This window comes from Cucurbita pepo, chromosome LG03 (assembly GCF_002806865.2).
Source record: "Cucurbita pepo subsp. pepo cultivar mu-cu-16 chromosome LG03, ASM280686v2, whole genome shotgun sequence".
NCBI classification, from domain to species: Eukaryota; Viridiplantae; Streptophyta; class Magnoliopsida; order Cucurbitales; family Cucurbitaceae; genus Cucurbita; species Cucurbita pepo.
Genome location: NC_036640.1, coordinates 12,875,217 through 12,899,360, shown reverse-complemented (window position 1 = coordinate 12,899,360; position 24,144 = coordinate 12,875,217). Strand labels below are relative to the sequence as shown.

At 37.2% G+C, this 24,144-nt stretch overlaps 2 protein-coding genes across 3 annotated transcripts in view; both read right to left on the bottom strand.

The window, feature by feature from the left end:
* Positions 1-18,406, bottom strand: part of LOC111790049 (BEACH domain-containing protein C2) — a 28,643-nt gene extending 10,237 nt beyond the window's left edge. The window contains exons 1-16 of one of the 2 annotated variants that reach the window (XM_023670825.1): positions 18,099-18,406; positions 15,108-17,189; positions 13,811-14,598; positions 12,130-12,843; positions 11,350-11,484; positions 10,036-10,140; positions 9,744-9,857; positions 7,293-7,369; positions 5,590-5,671; positions 4,881-5,213; positions 3,935-4,497; positions 3,419-3,503; positions 3,035-3,229; positions 1,284-1,829; positions 1,048-1,191; positions 430-906 (exon numbers count right to left, since the gene is read on the bottom strand). In XM_023670825.1, the coding sequence (XP_023526593.1) occupies positions 430-906; positions 1,048-1,191; positions 1,284-1,829; positions 3,035-3,229; positions 3,419-3,503; positions 3,935-4,497; positions 4,881-5,213; positions 5,590-5,671; positions 7,293-7,369; positions 9,744-9,857; positions 10,036-10,140; positions 11,350-11,484; positions 12,130-12,843; positions 13,811-14,598; positions 15,108-17,130 (6,381 nt within the window). In that variant the 5' untranslated portion in view covers positions 17,131-17,189; positions 18,099-18,406. The remainder of the gene's footprint in view (positions 1-429; positions 907-1,047; positions 1,192-1,283; positions 1,830-3,034; positions 3,230-3,418; positions 3,504-3,934; positions 4,498-4,880; positions 5,214-5,589; positions 5,672-7,292; positions 7,370-9,743; positions 9,858-10,035; positions 10,141-11,349; positions 11,485-12,129; positions 12,844-13,810; positions 14,599-15,107; positions 17,190-18,098) is intronic. The other variant, XM_023670826.1, reaches the window with a different exon arrangement.
* Positions 18,407-19,734: 1,328 nt separating this feature from the next.
* Positions 19,735-23,005, bottom strand: LOC111791912 (growth-regulating factor 9). Its single transcript, XM_023673424.1, has 4 exons — positions 22,784-23,005; positions 22,337-22,681; positions 20,798-21,448; positions 19,735-20,356 (listed from the first exon to the last, which is right to left on the bottom strand). The coding sequence occupies exons 1-4, from the start codon at positions 22,824-22,826 to the stop codon at positions 19,977-19,979; spliced, it is 1,419 nt and encodes a 472-aa protein (XP_023529192.1). The 5' UTR covers positions 22,827-23,005; the 3' UTR covers positions 19,735-19,976.
* Between the last annotated feature and the right edge of the window lie 1,139 nt (positions 23,006-24,144).

Below are 24,144 nucleotides of genomic sequence, written 5' to 3'. Positions count from 1 at the left end.
CATTCCAAACTACAACGCCTCCTTTTTCCAATGGTAAGGCATGACTCCTCAATTAACTAAACGACTAATATTCTTAACTTTGCCACCATCCAAATGAAATCTCTTAAATTTAAGTTAATTACTAGAAAATAATGTATTAGCATTACTTTGTCCAAATGTCGATATTAAATAATTAACTAATAAACTAATGTAAATTAAGAATTAAAACTAGTTAGTCCATATCTCTCTCCTGTTTACTACTCAACTCTCTGAACTAAAATCTCACTTTCTGGTAGAATAATTGAAGCACGTTTTTTATCCACGGATAATTATTACCCAAGTTTTAAAAGTTAAAACTACAAAAACAAACAGTGTTTATATGCCTATGGTAAAAATTCTCATAAGCTGTGAAAGAAATGAGACCATAAGAATTTCAAACTAGGACCTCACCTGGAAGGTTCCTTGTATAACCTTTAGTGGCCGGACCATTGTTGAAGGAAGCTCAAGAATAATTCTTTCATCAAGCTCGCTAGGAACATAACCTGGCGCAACTGGTGATGAACCCTGAATTAACTCTTGGTCATTGACAAGTTGTGTATTACTAGACTCTGCAGACGCCTGGAGGTTCTGCTCAGATGTTTCAGTCAACTTTGAGTTCACAACACTTTGTTCTACATCATCGGCCCTACCATCTAAACTATCAATTTCCATTTGTACATCATCATCGTTCACTGCCTCTATAGCTATAGCATCTGCTGCTAGTATAGAGGCATTTGATGAGCTCAATGCATCTTCCCGATCTTTCTTCAAGTCAATTTGATCCTCATAATTTGCAGCAGCACCACAATGATCGGACCCTCTGTAATTCCTCCTCAAACATCGTCTCATCCTGGAAGAACTTTCCATCAAGTCTAGCTTCCAGAAAACCTAAATCAATATTTAAGCATCAGTGACAAATGCAGTCCAAAAAAGTTGTAGCTAAAGACAAGGCATGGTCCCTAAGATGAGTATGAATGCAGTAAAATGTAAAATATTAAGCTTCACTTGGAAAAACATCTCATAACATACACGTGAAGGTTTGGGAAACTGTTCCCCAATTGGACCAAAGAGACATCTCATTTCTATTAAGTAATGTACTAATTTCCTCCATGCACGAATTCCTTTGCACATGCGATGATGATCAATAACATCAACTTGAGCTCGCCTATCAACCTGGAGAATCAAAAACATAAACAAAACATAAACCATTGTACCCAGGGACAAAACCAGAAAGAGGAAGAGAGAAGTAGAGAAATGATATTGACCTCAGATCGCTGGATGTTCCTTGCTAAAGCAAAACTTGCTACAAGGACAGCAATGAATTTATAAGATAAAGCATTAAAATCCTTCCCGTATACTGATTTTGTGTCAAATGGTTGCAAACATTCCATCCAGGCAACTGCCATAGCTTCAGAATTATTCCATCGCTTTACACGGTCCCTGTCACTAGCATTTCTCCTCTGTGCTGATGTGGCCATGGCCACAGCACTGAGACCCCTTCCTGAACCAATCTTTGCATTACGCTCCAAATCACGTGCAGCTGCCAAGGCAGCTGCTTTTGCCGCAGCCTTGTCCTTCGGTAAAGAAGGTGCTCTGTTCGGCATCTCCAACGGTTTTTGAAAGCTGGAAAATGTATGGAGCCTAGTTGTTTTCCTCTCAAGCAAAGAACTGTCACGCCGTAGTTGTGATGTTGTGACAGGAGCTGTAGTTTCCCCACCAGAGGCACCAGCAGCAATCATTGCTAATGCCATGGCCGCTGGGGGCGATGCAAATGCAGCAGCCCATGCTGGAGCGATCATGGCAAGAGCAGCCTGACAGAAATGAAATGAGATTATGACAACATGAAGTGATATCAAATCAGAATAAATTCCATGAAAAGCCAAAGAGAATTGCTCTCGTTACATCCCTATTTGCAACGAAATCTCATTTAGTAAACACTAGAAAAACTCAAACAATAACAGAAAAATTAATAATAGTTTTTGATGCCTGACTCCTGAGTGGGGAAAAGAAAACTACTAGTGATAAAATGAAAATAATCAAACATGTTAATATATGAAAAGAGGAAAATACTCTCTTAAATAGGTCAAGTATAGCAAACAAAAAGATCACTCAAAAGAATGATAAGATTGTTTATCATTAGCACTGGAGGGAAAAATAATTGGTGTATCTATGTTTTGACCAATGAATACATTCTGAAAATCTCGGGAACTTGCCAACTAAAGGCTAACTAAAAAAATACAAAGAACTCAAACATTTCTTCATTAAAATCCAACTAAAGGTTCTGACACATAAAATGCAAAGAGGAAAGTCTAACAAGACGGTACGTTAATCTAATCAACTCCTAAATTATATCTAACTTTCCTAAAAGGCTTACTTTGGCGTTCATTCTCAACCCTAACTAAGTGCAGCTTAAGTTTCGGGGGTCTTCACAACCAATTCTTACACAGATAACCATCCAGAAATTTCCCAATCTTGCAGTTCCATATATTTTTTAACAAAATAATAAATGTTTCTAAAAGAAGCCATAGTTCCCGTATATATATACTTAAAGAAAGACGACGACGACAAAAAAAAAAAAAAAAAAAAAAAAAAAAAAAAAAAAAAAAAAAAAAAAAAAAAAAAANTTTTTTACTAATTTTTTAATGAAACGCATGAATAAAAGAAAACCTTGGGCACAAATGTATAGATAATGGAACAAATTGTTCTTAAAAAGCTTAAGAAAATGTTACTAGGACCAGGGGCAAGGGAGCATATTCGACGAAACAACAGTCTACTCCTTTGCATTCTCTAGTTTTTTTTTTTTTTTTTTTTTTTTAAACACAAGAAGTAAAATGGTTCAAATGAGGCATCTAGCTTGAAGAGCCACAATTAGATATTCCCACAGAGAACGGAATTTCAGAAGAAAAATTGGAAAACGTTGAAATTGGTAGCATTTCATTGAAAGAATTTCTTTGTTCTGAAAGAAACAAGGTACGTAACATCTTAAGACTGTTATCACTAAAAATGTTCTGAATACCTCTATTGGAAGGGCATCAGCAGCCAATGCCCGGTCATCAACAGTTAGAGGATTCAAACCATCTGCGGTGGCGAGTTCATGAATTCCAGCCAATAAAGGGCGCCATCTCCTCAAAATGGCAACAAACGGAGGTAAAATAGCCTCAAGGTACTGTTTTCGAAGAGGATTTCTATCTTTGCTCACTGAATGCCAAACCTGTAAGATAAAAATTTAAACAAGGCAATGTAATAGAGAAATTATTGAAAGAGAAGAAAAATACAAAACCAAGCAATCAAATATTTCCATCACGAATTCTTGGTCAAGCAATAATAACTACATATTGCAATAGATGCAGACAAAATGAGTAAAACTAAACCTCGAAGAATAATTATTCTCATCACTAACCTCAGAATAGAGGACACAAGAAGCAACCAACACTCTCTGCCTCTTGGAATCAGAAATTGGCATGTTAAGAACAGGTGAAAGCACACTGGCCACAAATAATGTCAGTTAGATTCATCATTCTGAAGGAAAAAGCACTACATAAAAAGATTGCAGTGGTGAGGCTAATTATAACCCTGAAATATGTTCTGGATAAGAGAAAATATTCTTAATAGAGAAGAGACCTTAAAACTTCATACCAACTATTTTACACTACACAATCCACCACTAATTGACAATAATTAGAGAAATGGGAACTGTCAGATTGTCTTTGCTTTAATTAACTTACAAGAGTGGGTCTAGGAGATATTGGTCATTCACGTTGAGAATTTTTTGTATTATAAAATAATTCAACATTTGAGTTATTTGTGTCATATTGATCCAAAACTATCTTCACCTAATCCATCTCAAATTCCCCATTTAAATTGCATAAGCTGAAATTTACCAACATGCTCCTAAGAAAGCATTCAGAATTTATACCTCCAAAGTAAAGCTGACCGTGGTTTTCTTCCTTCTGGAATTCCATCATCGAAGCTTATATTTCTCATGAGTATACCATTTTCACCATCATCATCCTCCCTCATTGAAAGAAGCACCATTCGGAGCATGCATAAGAATGGTTGGTCACTATCTAACAACTGGTAAAGTGCAGACATACCCCCCATTCCAGTACCTGATCCTCCACCTATTCCAAGGCCACCTCCGAGTCCTGATTCATCCAAGAGTAAAGCTTGGAGCATGGCCACAGATTTCTTTATCAGAGGAAGTTCGATCCAGTTCCCACTAGAATCTTTTTCCAAATACCTCCAAGATTCCCATCCACTGCCCCCACCACCCAAGAGAGTATTATCTGAAGGAAGACCAACACCATACCATAACCGACTCCTATACTTCCAACCCTCAGATATGTCTGTTGCATAGCTACCATAAGATACAAAAGCACATGAAACAGATTCATAAGGTTCGGCTGCTGCTGCTGCAGTGAGACGCTCCATCACCACAGAAGAAATTTGCCCATTTGCATCGGCCATTGAAGCAAGGACCTGACTCAAACAATACCAACATCAATTCAAAGAATCTTAGTCTACCAAGGAAGAAACAATGAAAAGAATAAATATACAGTTCATTTCATAAACTTGCCAGCTTGTCTAAAGATAAATTAACAATGCTCAAGAAAACACACTTTTTTACCCAGGGATCCCTCTTTTGTAGTCCACTACTTGGAAATTGGAGGACAGCGACAAGAAGGATGAAAAAAAAACATATGTTAAAGCGGCTAACTTGATAACAACAGAATGGGCCAAAATGATAAAAATAAAAAATTATAATTATAATAATAGGAACGTAACATACTTTAAAGAAGAATAGGATAGTAAATACTATTTAGATGTCTGCCTTTAAAGTTAATAAAGAAACTTAATCATACATCAATAGGGAGTCCACTAGGCGCACTAGATATTGATCCACGGATACTCGCAGGTTCTTGTGGCTCTTTGCCACCAATACTGGTCAAAGAATTTGCGCGGTTATTCAGCGGAGACACTAGTGAAAGAGGAGATGTATAACCATCTCCAACACTTGAAGCACTTGATAATTTACTCTGTAACCGCAAATGATCCTCAACAAGCATCAATATCACAATGGCATTTTCCACCAAAGATACAGAAAGCTGCGCAGCATTTTCTGCTTCAGCTTTAGCATCTTTTGGTGATAACCCCTCAGCTGCCACACCAGCAGCTGCTGCAGCAATAACTTGAGTCTGCCAGTAATAAACTAATATTAAGATAAATTGTACAAAAGAACAGAGAAAAGTAAGAGAGCCTAAAATTACGCATCCTCCTACTGAACAGGTTGAGATATTTTGCAGATGTGAGAGATTAGTAGGCTAAAATGCAAAGGAATTAACTACAAAAGAAGAAAGAATGAAGCATAAACAGAAATTCAACATTTTTCTTCTAATGATTTAAAATAATTCAAATGATTCAGCTTTGCTGAACTTTGGTTAATAGCATGATGAAGATAGGGACGGCACATATCATACTTAAAAACCAAACAGGGATAAGAATGAATGTTGTGACACCACATCAGATTATTGCATGTTTCGAACCGAGGAAACCTCCAAGAAAGAGAGCTACCTGAGCCTGCAATTCCCTCCCAGAAAAGTCCAGCAAAGCACCCAATAACCTTCTTTTAAATATCGGCAATGATTCTTCGCGTCTTCAAATAAGAAGAGATTTGCACAAAAAAGATGAAAGTTGCAATAAAAATAAGCGACAGAAACTATTGTCAAATTTATGTGAAGGCAGATAATGGAAGGGAAAAAAAACTTCTGCATAACTTGCCAGAATGAAGCTATGATTATTACTAGACATTAAATGCACTAAAATCCAAACACCAAGCAGAAACACCTGATGTCAAAACAAAAAATAATACTGAATGGAAGTGGGGGGAAGGGAAAATTTTGACAGATAACTAGACTTTCTTCACTGCAAATTTTAAAGGCACGGAGAAGTGTTCTGTAAAGCAGACACATGAAGTGGAAAAAACCATATACTCCTAATTGAATAAAAACTCCTCGTAAAGAACTTTTAGTTTCAATTCAAACACTCTATCTTCAAATTGGGGATCTCTGGAAACTCCATTTTATGAAACTTCTGAGAGATCAAAAAGAATGTGGATGCTTTATGGTAGCGACAGCTAATGCAACATCAAAGAGAAAGCTTGTGACTAAGTTCTTTAATATGCATGTGTGTAGGGAACAGAAACCGAAAATTTATTTTTAAAATAAAAATAAAAACTTATTATTGTCTTTTCTACTAACAGCATCTGTTAAATGTTGGTTAGAAAGAAAAGTGGCATAAAAGTCTACCTAATTCCTAGCTTCTCCTAAATAAGATGCTGGTCAAATTCCACATGTTTCATTTATCATGCCAAACCAGCTAGTGGCATATGATCCTTCACTAGAATTTGTCGTCTCCATTGAAACTTAAAGATTCCTAAAGTAATGATGTAGGGAGAATAGGTTATTTAGAGTAATTCCTCGATTAATCCTCATTTACTATCCTTTAATATTTTTGGATTTTAGTTTTCTTTCTAATTCCTTATAAATAGAGGCCTCCTCTCATGTATTCTACACATCTTGATCACAATAAAGTTTTACTGAATGATTGTGTTGAACAAGAATACCAAAGACACCTGCATATCTATGTCTCTCATACTATTCTCGTTTTTCTTTTCATATAAAAAGTTAGTTAATAATGCATGTTTATGGTCTCCAAGTACATCTCTGCTAATGGAGGCCGGTTGTAGCTAACAGTCCGGAAGGAGCATCCAATTTCTCTCAGGCTGCAAATTGGATCATTCAATTTATATGTTCTAAGTTGCAAATTGGAGGCAAAAGGCTTGTTTATGTGATCATTCAATTTGTCATAGACTCATAATCTTGGCCGTAGAAGTTCTCGGCTTGAGGACAAGAGGTGACCATACTTCAGTTTGCAGACTTAGAGAGGTCAAAGTGAGAAAGAGGGTTTATCATGTGGATGTGATTCACATATTTATAATCTTTTATTTGATAATTAAGGCCCAGCTTTTGTATCAGCTCAACGTAGAAGAGTATATCTAGTATTCTTCCTCGCAGGCACAAAAACGCACTTATGATGTATCAACAATCGAAGTGAAGATAGTTCAACAGATCTGGAAAATAATCAATCTGAAACCATTCACTTTTCTTTCAGAGCGAGGATTTTTCATGGAGGAGATCCAACGATCAAGCTATTATTTTGAAATAGAAAAGGTGTTTTCAATGTTCAAAAAAGAAAAAGGGTTTGTGATATGGTACCTCACTCGATGATCCCCGGTACTTGAACCACCCACAATCGAGAGCCATTCTGCACAATGAATTGTAGCTTCAATATCCTGAAAAATGGAAGTGATAACAGAACAAAAATGAATATGACTTATAGAAACCAGAGGTAAGTAATATGATCAACAGCAGATATATAAGAAATTTTGCTATTAAGACGAGTGAAATTTCTGTGATAGATAAGCAATTTTACAACGCATCCAAGTGTTTCATACCTTTCCGAGATATGTCGCAAAAAATGGAAGAAGAAGCAAAAAAAAAAAAAAAAAAAAAAAAAAAAAAAAAAAAAAAAAAAAAAAANAAAAAAAAAGATAGAATATGCTGTTCACAATGCCTGTAACAGATGCTTGTGGTTAATTGGTAGGCATCCAAACACATTCCTTCATGATGCCAGGGCACTAAAAATTATACCTACTGTTCTCGCGACAAGGATGGCACTCTCTCTCAAAAGACCCTCTCTTTACCATTCTCATTCCCGCTTCCAATATTCCTTTGTGTTCTCGTCATTAGCATTTATCTCAGCATGTTTTTACTCATGCTTTCAACTAGGTTGTGGCCTCTGATAAAGAAGTTTGTAATTCTTTTCCTTTAACTTGTCACGTTTATTGAGGGGAGGAGCTTAGGTGTCAAGATGGTTCAGCTAGGAAGCTACTGGGAAAAACCATCTCGGGCTTTATTAAAGAAGGGATAAATGAGGATGATGCCCACCCGTAACACAGCAGATAAAGTCCATGACAGCTTAGAAGATCCATGGCGTACTTCTGCTAAGTTAGATGCATAGCCACTTTCAAAACTTCAATCTTGGGGTTAGAGGACAAAGATCTTACATCTGAAACTGCTTGACAAGGTTTTCCAAATTCTCTTTTCTGCTAAGTTAGATGCATAGCCACTTTCAAAACTTCAACCCCGGGGTTAGAGGACCAAGATCTTACATCTGAAACTGCTTGAAAAGATTTTCCAAATTCTCTCATGAGCAGCCCGGTCACGTTTGTTGAGCTCCTTCATCCGTATTAAAAGCTAAGGGTATACTAATAAAAGTCATTCAAGTTGGTGGGATTGGCTTCCTCCTTGTACTCACTCAAAACACCTTTTAAAGGATTATGTGGTACAATTAAATCGAATAAGCCCTTATCAAATAAATACTCAGCCACCTGTAAAACCCACACACAATAATCTTGTTTACAGTTCGAGAACAAATAGGTGAAGGAGAAAGAATATTATATACCTCATGAAATCGGGGAAGGGACATATGCTATACCTCATGAAATCGGGGAAGGGAAAAGAGGAAAAGAAAAAGTTCAGGATTGAATATGCTTGACCATAAAGGTTCAGGAGCTGCGGTATGCCTTCATAGGGGTATTTTAGTGGTATGCCTTCATAGGGGTATTTTAGTGATAGGTTTTATAGGAACCGGACAATCCTATTTGGTCAAATATCAACCAACAAACATCTTCCTTTCAATACAATACTTCTGAACAAGCCTAAGGGTTTTCTTATTGATGATAGTGACGATATTGATGATTGCGGAGGAACCCTTTGGTTTTTAGGGTATTGGATTCTCACCGATGTTTGCATTACTCAAGTCGATATTCTCAATTCCGCTTCGTCCACTACAGCTCGCGCGTTATTCGAAGGATAAATTTTGACCAGGCTTTATCTCCCTAATTGGTATATGCTTGACAATCAGAAGAATTATCTCCTAAACCCACAAACATAGAGCCACGTTTTTTTCCCCTTAGCCCCATGGCCCAAATATTTGAGCATACTGTTGGATTGTTTTGGTATGCGTTGGTGCTTCTCCTCTACCATCCGGAAATCACTATCTCAGCTACTTTTGGGTCACTTTTTTAAAAGGGAAGGCAGAATTCTCCGGGAGAATGTTCTCAAAGGTTAGGGAGATTTAGCTTGAAAGATAACATTTAAGGAGTGGGAGGTCATTTCATTCATTATAAAGCTTTTTTGTGGAGCTTGACAGGTAAGTTATCTTCTACTTATAATTTTTCAATTTCATCAACACAAATCGAAGGAGCCATTTGTATTTTTATTAACAAGGCTAAAGATGAGAAAGTGGTTTGGAAGGTCATTCGTTATAAAGCTTCTTTTGTGGAGCTCAACAGTTAAGTTATTTTCAAATTATGATTCTATTTTCATCAACGGCAATTGAATGAGACTTTTGTGTTCTTATTAACAAGGCTAGAGATGAGAAAGAGGCTCGGGAGGTAATTCGTTATAAATATTTTTTGTGGAGCTCAACTGCTAAGTTATTTTTTAATGATGATCCCTTTTTTATCAATGCCACATGGAGAAGTTTTTTGTAATTATCTTGGCTGGTCGGTTGATTCCCTGTCACCCTTTTTGTGTAATTTTTGTCCCTTACAATAAAATGGAACCAGTTTTATGTGAAAGAATGGAAAAATAAAATTTTACCTTCCATCCATCCTTCTGGCGCATTGAGTGCTCTAACATGATGATCAGAAAATTATGTATGAGATCTTCCACGTCTCCTACAGTTACAGTCTGAGAATTTTTGCTCTCTCCCATCTGCAAAAGAATGAGCCAGAAATGAAAAATAAAATACGATAAAAGGACCGTTCACTGCCTTCAACGAACAAGCAGGATAAGATTCCCAGAAATACAAGTTTATTACTGCTTACATGTACTACCATTCATCTACCAGAATAAAATTTACAAATTTTAAACTTACATCAGATAACCTTACCTCATAGTTGGAAATCAAAATCTCCAGAATCCACTCAGGCCATTCTTCCATTTTGGTTAAACTGTTCCTGTTTTCTGGATGACTGCAAGCCAAAAACAGAAGATCCTGGAATCATATACCAAAAAGTTCAGAAACTACAACAGATAATCAATAGAAACATCAACAATAAATCAGTTAAATATGAACTGAGAATCAGAAATCAAACACTTCTGTTGCCTTTACATAAGCACATTGATAGATCTCAATTATTGATGTATACAGTAGGAAACGTGCATGTGTTGGGGGGAAATTAACTTGCTTTAGTAATTTGATGCATTCAGTGAGGCTAGTCAGTGACTGATGGGGGAGACATCCGGGAAATTTAGGATCAGAGTATATAAGGAAAATCACGAGTAGATGGGAGTATTCTTGGCTGTACTAGAAAGTCTAGAATAAGGAGTGATAGAGAACTCTTGAAATTTTCATCGGTTGAATTTGCCTTAAAATCTTTTAAATCATGTGAATTCAGGTATAAATAGCCATTTCTTATCTATCTAGTTTAGTTTGGCTCCTTTTTCAGTTACCCTTGTGTAGGCCCATCTTTATTGTTGGCCTGGGTTGATACATCCCTTTTCTTTGTTCTCGTATATTCTTTCATTTTTTCCACAATAAAAGTTTGGCTTCTCAGTTTTTTCAAACATAAAAATAATAATTAAAACCAAAGAATATCGACTATAACTACTAAGGTGCACAATGAATGATGCGGTCGCCTCTTAGTTGTATTCTTAAGTTCTTATCTTCGGAAAATGGTAAGTCTTGGCCATTAAGAGGTTGGGTTGGTTATTAGATTTGTCAATCGACCGACCACAATAACTAAACGATCAGCCAACTGTCCTAAACCTAACTAATTATGAACAAACAACTGGTCGAATTGTAATTTATTTCATTCAAACTAACACAAATTTTAATACTTTTCATTACATCAATGACAATATATCACCATAGCCAACCAAAAAGAAAAAGGAAAAGTTTTTAATGTACATGGATAGATTCCAGTTCTGCACCAAATCTATGCCACACAAATTTCCTTACACGATACCTTTTCCGTTTTATGGATGAGAGGCTATGTAGTATGATGAATAACGACACAAAACATAATGATGGAGAAGGCTATCGTCCATCCCATTACCAAAAGTTCCAAAAAAGTATTTCCAGTTTTAAAAGGATGAACAAACAAGAAGATAAGAAATCATATTCATTACAGCTCTTGAATAATAGAGTTTGTAGCATGTAACAAAAAAAATAACCACAACACCAAATTATCATTGGGCATACCTGCAATGCTCGGGATTGGAAAGCCTTGGATGCATAGGGAAGTGAGCGTAAAAGAACCAACAGTAGTTGTAGGTGTTCAAAGCGATGACCAGAATCATAAAAGTTTAGCCCGTCTTCGGTTGAAGAAGCATTAATCTGGAAAAAAGAAAAGGAATGAGGCAATTTTGAATTGATCTTTTCAGAAGTAACAATTATTAGAAATGTCATAAAATATTTGAAGATGCTCACTCAAGAAAGTGAAGTCATGGACATGAGATAATGCAAAAAGCACACAGGCATGAGAACACATTTCTTTTATTTCTTTGCAGATACTTGGCATCTTGGTTCACAAAATATCTATAAGTTTTCTTCATATTTCATATGATTTCCCGTTATTTCTTACCCACCAAAAAATGCTAATGTCTTGTAATTAATTTCATAAACTCCTTTCCTAGAGATTAAAAAAAACATTTTCAACAAAGGCAAAAATGAAACGAGTGCAAAATCCAATTTTTAGGCAAGAGTTCCAACCCAAATAGACATTGAATTAAAAGGTAGGTCCATGAGGGGGCATGAGATGATATATACAAATGTATGACAGAAAAAAATATATATTAAACCAATTAGGTGATCTAAATAAGTCTATCTTAACAGAAACAGGAAAGACTCTAATCCCCCACTCCAGTTGTACCTTTGTCTCACACTTGCACAAGAAAGCATGGAAGACACATTCATAGAGTTCACCTTTTGGAGTTTATTAGGAAGGTATGAATTATTTAGACATAAAACAAGATGATATACCGATGCCCCCATCAAAGCTGTGTACACGTTGTTCGTCATAAGCTTATTAGGTGCTGCTTGGAAAGCCTTCTGAAGAGCATATAGTAGCAGTGAAACTTTATCATCAAACATGCTACTACCTCCATCATGAAGCCCACTACCCAAAATGTTAGTCGTTGCATCTGAAGGAGAAAAAGAATCAAATTTCAAATGGCCTGATGCCACTAGAGCACCTACAAGTCCAATGATCCCAACAACAATTCCATCCCTTTTGTCCACATTGTAAACGTTATTTCTTGCATTGTCAGCCGTAATTGAAAGACTTATGCCACCTAAATTCTTGACAAAATAATTCTCAGAAATAGATAGCGTCCTCTCAATTCTCACACCAGAAGCAGAAGAAAAGCGTCTCACACCACCAATTTCAGTTGATTCAAATTGCCAATCTTTCTCAGACACATTTGGTTTCTGTTCTTCCACAGATCCTACATCACCATCAAGGATTCTCTCGGAGACTCCATCCCCACTGTCAACACCAGATTCCTGGAAAAATGAAGATTCATGAATTGTCATAGCTTCCGGATCAGTGACATCGCCAGCTTTGACTTCTCGCTGTAAGAGAACAAGAAGTGTCTCTATTCCACCACATGCTATGAAAGCCTCAGCAAAAGTATGAGCTCTAGAAGTATTTGGTTGCACCACCAACCTGTACACTAAATGCAATACTCTCGCAACCTGGCAAGAGCCAAGTTAGAAAGATGTTAGAAATTTCCAAATCATTTTTGTCTGTAGAAGAACCAAAAACAAGAAAGCACAGAATGGAGGGCACTTCTTTCCATAAAAAACGTTAAGACAACAATAAAATACGAATTAGAGATCCTACCTCAGCCTGACACCAAGAGATATCAAAAGGACTCTCAAAATTAGCCAATGCCAATAACAGTGAAAAGTTATCATTTGAAACAACAACCAACTAGAAAAATCAACACCCATATCAGATTTCAGATTTTCTTTTAATTTAAAATTTATGCCAAAAACCATCTCCTGATTTATGAAAGTGCCAAATAATTTTCCCCAAATTATCCAAGAGTAAAAACAACATAAAAGCTACCCAACAAGGAGCACATCTCAGAGGAATGTATCAATAACAAGGATTGGGGAGGGGGCAGCTCCTTGCCAATCAAAAAGCTTGGTCAATAGGAAAGCCAAGGAAGAATGTAGACTACAACAAAGCTCATGAATATTCTAAATCAAAAATCAAATAGAAAAGCAGATAAGTCTTCCAAATTTCAAATGTTTCAACATAAGTAGTGGTAAAATCATGCATGAGGAGAAAAAAAAAAAAAGGACAAAATCTATGGTGTTAACTTTTCAAATAACTTTTTTCCTCTTCACATATTATCTTTCTGTCACTTTTTTCCTATTAGATGGCAGAAAAGGGGTTAGAGCTTTTTCTGGATAGAGAGGTTACTGGGAAAATTTTAAACTTTCTGATAAATCCAGCCACAGGAGCTCCAGAATCTCCATCCAGAAGCCGAAGGTGAGTTAAATGAAGATCAAGATATAGGCAAGTAACTGCTGATATTTCAGTGTTTAAAGCTAGCGGATTATATACCAATCCCAGGGAGAAAAAGAAGAATAAAAGAAAGATTATCCATATATGTTCTCAAGTGCCAATTTAGAATTCATAAAGTATGTATACCTGATTTGGTTGTGGACAGTCAACCATGAAACCAAGCAAACAGCGAACATCATCTGATGCCAGTGAGGGAGGAGCTGCGACCATTAGAAGCTCAATAACCACTAAGAGTTCGTCAACCAATGCATTCACTTCCCCTACTGGACGTTGATCTTCATTTAAAGAGAATGTATTGACAGAATCCTTTTCACCAATTGTCCAGTAACATCTTCTACAGCCATCAAGAAGCATTTGAATAGCATTGGCATCCCTCATTACTGATGATTCTGTGAAAACCATGTCAGCAAGTGTTGACAAAAGCTTTTTTTGTAGTCCATAGTTGCATAAACTCCATATTTTCAAATCCAATAGCAAGGTGCTAAAAAGCTGCACTTTAAGTATGTGATTGCTCTTTTGGGACTGACATAAGGAGACGATAGCAGCAACAAGTTCCTCATCTTCAACTCCATCATGTTTTCCAGGATCAAGCGAAGACAAAGTCCGCAGGAGATAGTTTAAAATTCTCGAAAGAATCTCGGGTCCTCTAACACGAGAGAATTCTTCATTATTCTTCGGATGTTGAACAGCCATGGAGATTATTCGAAATATTGGGGCAGCAAGATTAGTTGTAGCACAAGAAAGAGGAGTGCTCCCTTCTTGGGGTTGTAGGCTAGCTTCATCCACATTGCTTACTACCAGAGGAAGTAAAGACATAGAACCTCCATAAGCTAAGGCCCACAGAGCCTCCGCCGGTCGCATTCTCGTAGCAACATGGACTTGCCCAAGAACCTCAGCCGGTCTTCTTAGTGTGCCTGAATCGCGAAAGAAAGATGAGTCAAGCAACATGAAAATGAATATCATGTAAAATTCCATAAAGAAGCTTTGAAGTCCCAGAAGATTCACGAATGTCAGCTGGGTGAAAAATTATAGGATCTCTCTCACATGTATGCATGTAGACATCAATATATTTAGGTACTTACGGGCTGTTGGGACACAGATTTAACCTCTTGAGCCTAGAGGATTTAGGAAAACTGTGTTTCAGGTGTCGGTTTAGGAAGCTTTAGATTAGGAAAAATTATGTGGAGGCTTGAACAGTGGGTTACAATTCAAGCCCAGTCAAACCCTAACTTAGAAACTCTCACCCCAAGCAGGGCTTACTATGCTTAGTAAGTCAAGCTCACCCTAAGTCTAACCCACACTCCAAACTCGCTCTAAGTATCTAATATAACTACATATTGACAAAAACATTATATAGCCCTCCTGATCCATATGTTGCCTATCATTTCTAAAATAACAAACTCAGACGTGAAAATTCACCAACCTGCAGCACCTAAGGGTGAAGCATCTGGACAAAAACGACCATTAAGCAAACTCGGATGATAAAGAAGGTGAAGGCATCCTGTAATATCTGCATCTAAAAGAGAACTCTCTCCTGCCATATGATGCACATAATCATTCGTTGCAAGCCATGGTAGTCCAGCCCCATTACCAAAAGAAGGTAGCGCATCTCCTCCTCTAGATGCTAAGCGTGTCATCCTTTCTGCACCAATTGGCTCTTTGAAGATATAAATGGGCCCCATCTCAGCAAACAAAGGGCATTGGCGACGACGGCGCTGTAAACCAGCCATTGTAGGAGGTGGGTTTGTTCCAATGCAGCAAAATGCAAGTGGTTTGGAGATTCGAGGAAACTCAAAAGGTCGACTTTCATATAAGGCCCCATCAATATACAACCTTAACTCACTCTCAATTTTTCCAATAAGCCCCTGCTTGCAAGTATGCTCCAGACCAATAAAGTACCAGCATTGTGGCTTGAATGCATGTGTAAAGTGTAATGAAGCCTTTCTTCCTTTTCCACTTCCACATTCAACAACCAAAAACTGTGCATGAAAATATGCCTCAATTCCCTGATTATCAGCAGATAAAAAACTAAAAAGGCGGGGCATATGCGCTGTCCCTTCACCAGCAAGTGCGCTTGCAGCTGCTGCAGCAGACATGGCAGATGATTTTCCAGACTTGGCTGCTGCTGCAGCAGCAATTGCTGCAGCAGCAGTAGCTGTATTTAATGTGTCTGCAAATGACTCAATATAAATCCATGTGGCAAATGCATAACCATTTGAAAATGGCCAACGACTCTCCCCTGGACCTAACAAACCGGAGCTTTCACCATCGAACTCAAATGTACTTGTGGGTCCCTTAGACTCTTTTCCACACAATGCCTTCTCCAATGCAAGCAATAGTTTAGCTGCCCATTTGGTGGCAAGTATTCTTGTAATAATTTGAAACCATGAACGCAAGTCTGAAACATTTAGTGAATGCCCTGACAAGTACTGAATACAATAGCATAAAGGAGCTCCATCCCAACTCATTTTGCCTGAGGAACCTACATCCTGCACAAAAATTGTTTCAGCTGACCTTAGAAGCACTCCCAACAGACCAGCCATAGAACACATGGCTCTATTTCTGGTACAGGCCTGTAAAATAGCAAGCAGTCCCCTGGTCATTCTTGTCCTTGGGGACATGATCATCTCATTATCACCCAGACAAGGAAGCCAAGGAATAAGCTCCCCAGCTACTATGGCAGCACGAGAATTTAGCATTACACTAGGAGGATTGTTCTCTTCATCCTCTTCAAAACTTTCAACACCACCCATTGTCGCAAGGAGAGAATCAACTACTGAAAAAGCAACACTTTCCATTTCCTCGCTGCTGCCAAAACTTTCGTTACCACTCACAACATTCTTCAATTTGTCCAAACTCTCAGGCTTCCCCATTATTGCGGAATCCACCAAATGCAACAACTCTGGAGACACATTGGGCATCACAGATTTTGGTTTAAACTTTTGTGGTGAACCAACAGGGGAATATCCCGAATCAAAACTAGCTGATGAGGTTGATGGTTTAGTAGAATGACCCAGTCTCTTATCAGCCCCTGGACTAAAAGAATGGCTTTCATATTGTAGTTGACCAACTGGAGAGTCGTCAGATTCCGCACCAAATGTTCCAGTCATATGTTGGGAAGACTCTTGGACTGCACCAGAAGAAAGTCTTGCATCTTCAGAATTCGAAGATCGCTCGGAATCTAAAAGACCACCAGATAATTCACCAGCAGTCTTCTCCTGGTCTTTCAAACACACCTGCTCAAACTGGTCTTCATCTTCAACTGTAGTCACATTATTAACCCCTTCCAAGACTACACCATCACTAACTATATCAGCTTTATCACCATCAATATTCGTGTGGTCTTGAGATGGCTGGGAGCTTTTCTGTGCATCACTTGTAACTTCATTGTCTGAATCATTCTCATAATTTTCTTCTGCTTTTTTAGTTTCTTCCTCTTCATCCATGGTTTTCTGTCTTAGAAATCTAGCAAATCACTCTTTCATATTTGTAGAGAGAAGGCCATCTACAAGAGAGAAATAGTTTATCTGAGTACAACAATAGATCCATTTCAAGAAATATACTATTCAATCCATTGAATTCCCCTCTTCTAACTTGTCCCTTCAATAAGTAATTAACACCATAAGAAAATAATATTTTAAACTAAATATGGATTGAAAAAATATATATATATATATATATCTTAAGCCAAGACTTCATCAACAGCAATTCACCAAATACAAACATTTGGATAGAATAAAATTCGTAAATATCCTTCGCATGGCAGTTCTAAAAGAACAGGTTATCAGGCAGGTCAAAATTTACGAATGGCAGTTCTTAAACACTTATCAGGCAGGTCAGTCAAAATAAACCCAACCTGGCTAGTAAGATTTTCACGAAAAGATAGAACCCACAAACTAATTTAGCGAAACAGACTAAAAATTAAACGAAATTGACGCTTGTATTCAGCATGTTCGGAAAATTGAGCTCCCGTTTGAGAGAATATAAAACTATAGACACCACCGTGCAGCTAGTGAAGCTTAAGATGCTTCCATCACAAGCAAACTACGCGAACAGAAAAGGATTTCCAATCGTCTTCCTGTACTCAACCTAATTCAACTTTCTCGGAACCAAGTAGAATGTCAGGTCAGAAAGCAAGTGGTTTAATTGGACGAGATCAATAAATGTTAATTCTAAATAGACGCAGATCTAGATTAATAAAGCATGCACGAGAAGATCCCTGCACCTATGTTGCATAACAAATGCCAGTAGCACCTGAAACATTCCATTTCCAAAATCACCAACAATCAATTCATTCTCACGTTGACCTTATCGATACAACGTAGTGAATGGATCAAGCTTAAGCAGGTGCCACACCATTCATCCCACAGATGCATTGCACATTGATGAATCGACAAAAGGCAAATATACGTACGAGATATGAACGATCCAAAACCGATGAAGCGGAAAACATACGAATGCGACGATGCGAGAGAATCAGAGTGATTCAGACATTGTTGTTGCAGAGGAATGAATAAGAGACGGCAGGAGAGACGGAGATGGAACCGAAAACTTGATTGGGAAGCCAAATTATGAAGTCAGGCTCGAAATCTTCTTCTTCGATTCGCAACTCCGACCAAGCGAAAATTGAGAAAATAGGTCTTTCAAGAAAATTAGCGGGGATGGAAGAGAGAGAAAGAGAGATGATGCGAAATGAGCGCGAGAGGGAGGGAAGATTACGGAGCTATTTTATGAGGCTCCGCCCGTTGGATTTGTTGCCCAGTCAAAAATTAAAATCCAAACAATTTTCCCAAAAATAAAAATAAATAAATAAATACAATTTTTACAACGTAGGCCAGGGAGGTGTGCGCTTTAAGCTAAATAAATTAGGATAAGCATATATTCTGTCATTTCTAAATCTCGGTTTCCGCTGTTTTTTGCCTTTTTCTTTTTTTTTTTTTTAAGGTTAAATATTTACAATTATTTTAGGGTTAAATATTACCAATTTCATAATAATCTACTTTTTTGTTTCTTTTTTTTATTTTTGGATTGAGTTGAATTTAATATTATTAATCAATAAATTGAGTTGAATTTAATATTATTAATCAATGACATGGGAAGGATGTCTAAAATAGTTTATGAAATTTAATAGAATTAATCCTAGTTTATTTTAATTTTGGTCATTTGATGTCGATGTTTCAAATCTCTATTAAATACGATAACACGATAACAATTGATTTTTTTTACTAAACAGTTGTTTATGTGTATTTATCTTTTGAGATTGATATTTCAAATACCTAATAGACCCGACTATAAATGTTTTTTTTTTAAACAAACCTAATAAATGATTTATCTTTTTCTTTAAATTTGATATTTTAGAGACGAATTTATAATAATCTTTGTGGACATGAGCATAACTAAGCAGTAATTGACATACTTATTTATTTGAGGTTGATATTATCAAGAATTGTAGGGAGAAGTCCCACGTTAGGTAATTAAAGGGAATATCATGGATTAAAAAATAAATAAATAAATAACAAAGTGATGAGAGTTTATGCTCGAAGTTAACAATTAAAGTCAAGTTCTTAACTTAGGAACGTTGATAAAGCGCTCGAGTGTCGAACAAGAAGGATTGTTCGAATTGGTCTCGATCAACAGGAGAGATTGTTCAAGGGCTCTCCATGCCTCAGAAGAAGTATTACGGTCTAATTTGTTCGATAGACAGCAAAGTTTCATAACTTCGTACCGAAGACCGATCAAATACGAAGTATATTATTTCTTTGGAGTACAATGATTAAGACAGCTTAAATATTTAAATGGACTTTATATGTAGTTATCAACGGTAAGAATTTGACATCTTCAAGATCCCAAACCATACGAAACTAATATAGTCACCGGAATAAACTAATTTAATAATAGCTACTAGCCTTTACAAATTTCATAGTTATCCATCCAATTCGGTTGAAGAAAAATAAGAACAATTTGGCTGCACGTTAAATTATAAATATTTGGACTTGGTTAATATTATTTAATTATAAAAAAAAAATTAAATTTAAGCGCAGTTTTGTTAATTATCCAAACCCAAAGCATATTTATAAACCACCTATGTCCAAACTTCTCTTCCCTTTTCAGTACAAGAAAATTTGATTATTCCGTGTAGCTCAAAAGCTCAACCATTACTCCTTTTTTTGTTCCTCCTAAAACAAGATTGTCCCAGTCTTGTCTATGTGCCTAAATGGTACAAATCCGAAACAAAGCAGCAGAACTAGAAGATTGGATTCCGATTCATACCTTGTCGGGGAGGAACATTTTCTTATGCCGTGATCGTGGTGTCGGTAATGGTGGTCTCACTGCTACTGCTGGCGTTGTTCCTTGCTTCATTGTGTCTCTGTTTGTCGTCAGCCTGGATTGACATTGAAAGATTTGTGTTTGGGGTTGCAGGTTCGAGTTTTTTGAGCGGTGTCGGTAGCAGAGAAGAGCCATAGGTAGCAGCAGAAGGGGCAAGGACGGGTGCATTCTGGGAAGGCTTCAAATGCTTCTTTGAACCTCTGTGCATATGCAGACTACAATATTTCTGATTTGGAATAATATCTCTCCGACATCGCCACTTCTTCCCATCCGTTCTTCTACACCGTCCGGGTTCACATTCAAGGTTGATTTTACTGTCGCATAACGAGCTGCTGCAGCCAGAAACTGGGGGGGGTGGGGGGTNCGATAAAGAAGCAGCAGGGATTCAGATCAGCAAACCCAATAAGAAAATTTTGGCATGCTACAAGCATACAAAATGGAATACGAGCAGCAAATCTCGAGTGTAATAAGGCACGATTCGTTATAAACCAATTAATTGTTTCAAATATTTTGTTGTCAAGTTACACTTTCAGATACCAGACAACGTTTTATAGCAAGAACATCACAAGTACAGCAGTTTCTATCCAAATCATCAAAGATAAATTGCATAGTTTATGACATGACAAAATAATCAAGTACTAATCGTTGGCAAAACTGATAGCCTTCCAAACAATACATTATAAAAAGATCAAATAAAGAAACAACCATTATTATTGTAAAATATATATATTTAAAAAAAAAAAAAACCATTATGCAGCACAAGAACATTTAATCCTGAAATAATACCTTGAAGAACGCTGTTAGGAGAGAACCCTAGACCTGGAGATGTGATCTTCTGGATATTGATATCATTTCTTCCAAAGTCATTACGGCTCTTGCTGCAATTCTCACGAAAATTCATGTTGCAAGCATCTTTCAAGTTGACTATATAGCTAGTGGGAATGCTGGTAGTAGCAGTTGGATTAATATTGGGAACTGTTGTAATACATGTAGCAGTGGTGTTTAGGGCACTGGAAGGGATCATTCTAATGGTTTTAGTTGCATCAGCACAGCTCATACCGATGGCCGATGCACCACGCATGCTGCTGGTAATTGTTTCAGTAGCTGATTTCGAACGGGCGATGGAAACTGTTTTGGGCTCAGGGACTACAGCACCAACGTGGGGAAAGGGGATAGCAGTGGTAACATCAAGCGTACATCTTATATCTCTATCTGGATTATTGAGCAGAATTTTCTTTGATGAAGAGTCGTTTTCTGAAGCTTCCACAGGCTTTCTTGAACGCTGTCGACCTCTATGCATGTGCCGTTCACAGTATTTCTGATGCGGGACAGTTTTCCGGCTACATCTCCATTTCTTCCCATCAGTTCTTCTGCATCTCCATGGCTCAGGCTCCATCATACTTCCGTAATCAAATCCCACAGGATTGAATCCGATAACTGCAGACAGAGACAAAATTAACAAACAAATTAAAAAGATTGGCTAAAAAAGCAATCATTCTGATTATTGTTCATGTCTTCAAACCAGGAGAGCACCTCATTAAGTTATTGAAATCAAGTTCTTCTGAAATGACTCATTACAGCTTCGTTGAATCCTCAATACACTCAACTGTCTATAATCTTTCAAATGACGATAATAAATAGAAATATATGTGTTATTTCTTTCCAATCAGACACCCAACACTATAAACATAAACACAAGAATCCAAAGAGTACTCAATTTCCTAGTAAACAAAAGGTTCCTTCCTGAGTCCAGCAATGGGTCACATAGAATGGCTGTGCCCATACAATGCCAAAACAATCAAATAATTGCACCCAATAGGTATTGGAAAAAGGACAAAGCACAAAAAGGTCATTTAGGCCGTTCGTCTCTGCTGGGATGTTTACACAAAACAAACCACTGATCTTGAACCCTAACCGTATTAAGATCTGTGAAAAGAATAGTTCTACCTAATCAACAAGTTTCGGGCATGATTCTTGCATCAATATGTTCATCGTTAATGGAAAAAGAAATCTCATCAAGACTTCAAAAACTATGACGCGATCAAAGTTGCTGATAAAATAGAACGGTTGCATTTGCTAGAATTACTTGCGAACAGAGAAATTCAGAAGAAATATCAATTTAGGCTGGATTATATACAATACATTATGAGACCTCTAGCATGGAAACTGTTTTCAAGTTCAGAGCAACTATTCTATGAAATCACACCTGTTTGAATTGAAATACGACACAGAAATCATCAGCAATAACTTCATAAACACAGCAGCAAGAAATTGGAAACAGTTTAGGTATCGCAAAGAATTAAACTCGGTAGCGCTCGTAGATACCATTGACATTAGAGCCCAAGGTCCTGGCAACACTCTTCCAAATTGGAACGAGAAGGTGAGTAGGAACACGGAGACCAGCAGCAAGGTATTTGTGAATAAGAACCTGCTGCTCAAGCTCCTGCAATTGACCAACCGTAATAAGCGACTCCCTCGACCGGTGAACAATCGAGGTTCTCTCGTTTCGACTTCCCGCCGAATTCGTGCCAATTTGTAGCCCGAGATTAATAGATGGCGATACCGGAGCCGATAGCTCGTCGTTTTCCGTCTGATTACTCTCCTTTTTAACCTTCATCATCATCGCGGCCGTCGCCGCCTCATCGGTCTTCCGCCGTCTTAATCCTCTCCCTAAACATTCACAACGAGTAAAAAGAAGGAAAGAAATCTACAACAAACAGAGTACATAACCAAACATGGTGAGTAGTAGAACAGAGAAGGAGACAGAAATACCAGTTTCCGAAGAAGGAAAGCTCTGAAGCGGATGAACTTCCATAGGAATTTCGTAAACATGAGCTCGAATCTCAATGCATCGCTGCGGGATTTAAATGCAATGAAGATGAACAAATTTTCGAATCGGAAAAGGCCAAAATCTTGAAGCTCTCTCGCGAGAGATAGAGAGAAGAGAGAGTTAAAGAGGGTGACAGAGTCTTCTGACATATTGTCAGTCTCTCTTTTTTTTTTTTGGCCTTTTTCCATTTCCTCTCAGCGGTTTGCCTCCAAAATCTACCTCACAAGGTTCGCGCGTTTCTGAAATCGCGCGTGAAACACACGATTCTACTGGTGGAACTGCCAGTTTTTCCTTTCTGGCAGGACTGGTTTAGTCAGTCACGCGCTCTTGTCGTGCTTGCTTACGTGGCGATTACATCAGATGACACGTCATTCATCGAGCCGTCTAATCACTCAGTGTGGGCCCCATGCTCTGCCTTTTGCTATAATATTCTTGTTTCTTTGTCACCTTCTTAATTTTTTTTTTTATTATTATTTTAAATTTTCACAAATTTCCAAATAAATTTATCGCAGTTCATTATTAGGTTAAATTAAAAGCTTCATGTCAAATTTTAATTAATATTTAATAAATTTATGAATTTTAAACTTTATATTTAATTATTTCTACAATTTCAATTATCTTATTTCACATATATAAAATAAAACATTAAATTTATAGCTTGTGAATCTTAATTATATTAGATGTCTTTTAAATATTAAATATATCATACATAATTATAATCTCATACCTTTCCAAATAAAATTATAATCTCATGTATAAAAAATAATAATAATAATAACAACAAGACTATTTTATACCAATGGAAAGTCCATAATTTACGGCAGAAATAACCACAAAAATACGAAACTGTTAGACGAACACGACTCTCTACGATACTATGATATTGTCCACTTTGAGTATAAGCTCTCATGGTTTTGCTTTGGGCTTCCCGAAATAGGCTCATACCCATAGAGAGAGTGTTATTTGAGTATAGACTCTCCTGACTTTACTTTGGGTTTCTCAAAATGGGCTCATACCAATGGAGAGAGTGTTATTTGATCATAAACTCATGATCATTCATGGCTCGTTTTTCTTTTTGGAGTCTTAGTCATCTTTTACCATGCCTTTGAGGAAGCTTGCAGGGCTTGGCTGATACTATGTTAGACGAACATGACTCTCCACAATTATATGATATTGTCCATTTTTAGCATAAGCTCTCACGGCTTTGCTTTGGGTTTCCCAAAAGGCGTCGTACCAATTAATAGAGTATTATTTGATTATAAGCCCATGATCATCTCTAAATTAATCGACGTGAGACTTTCAA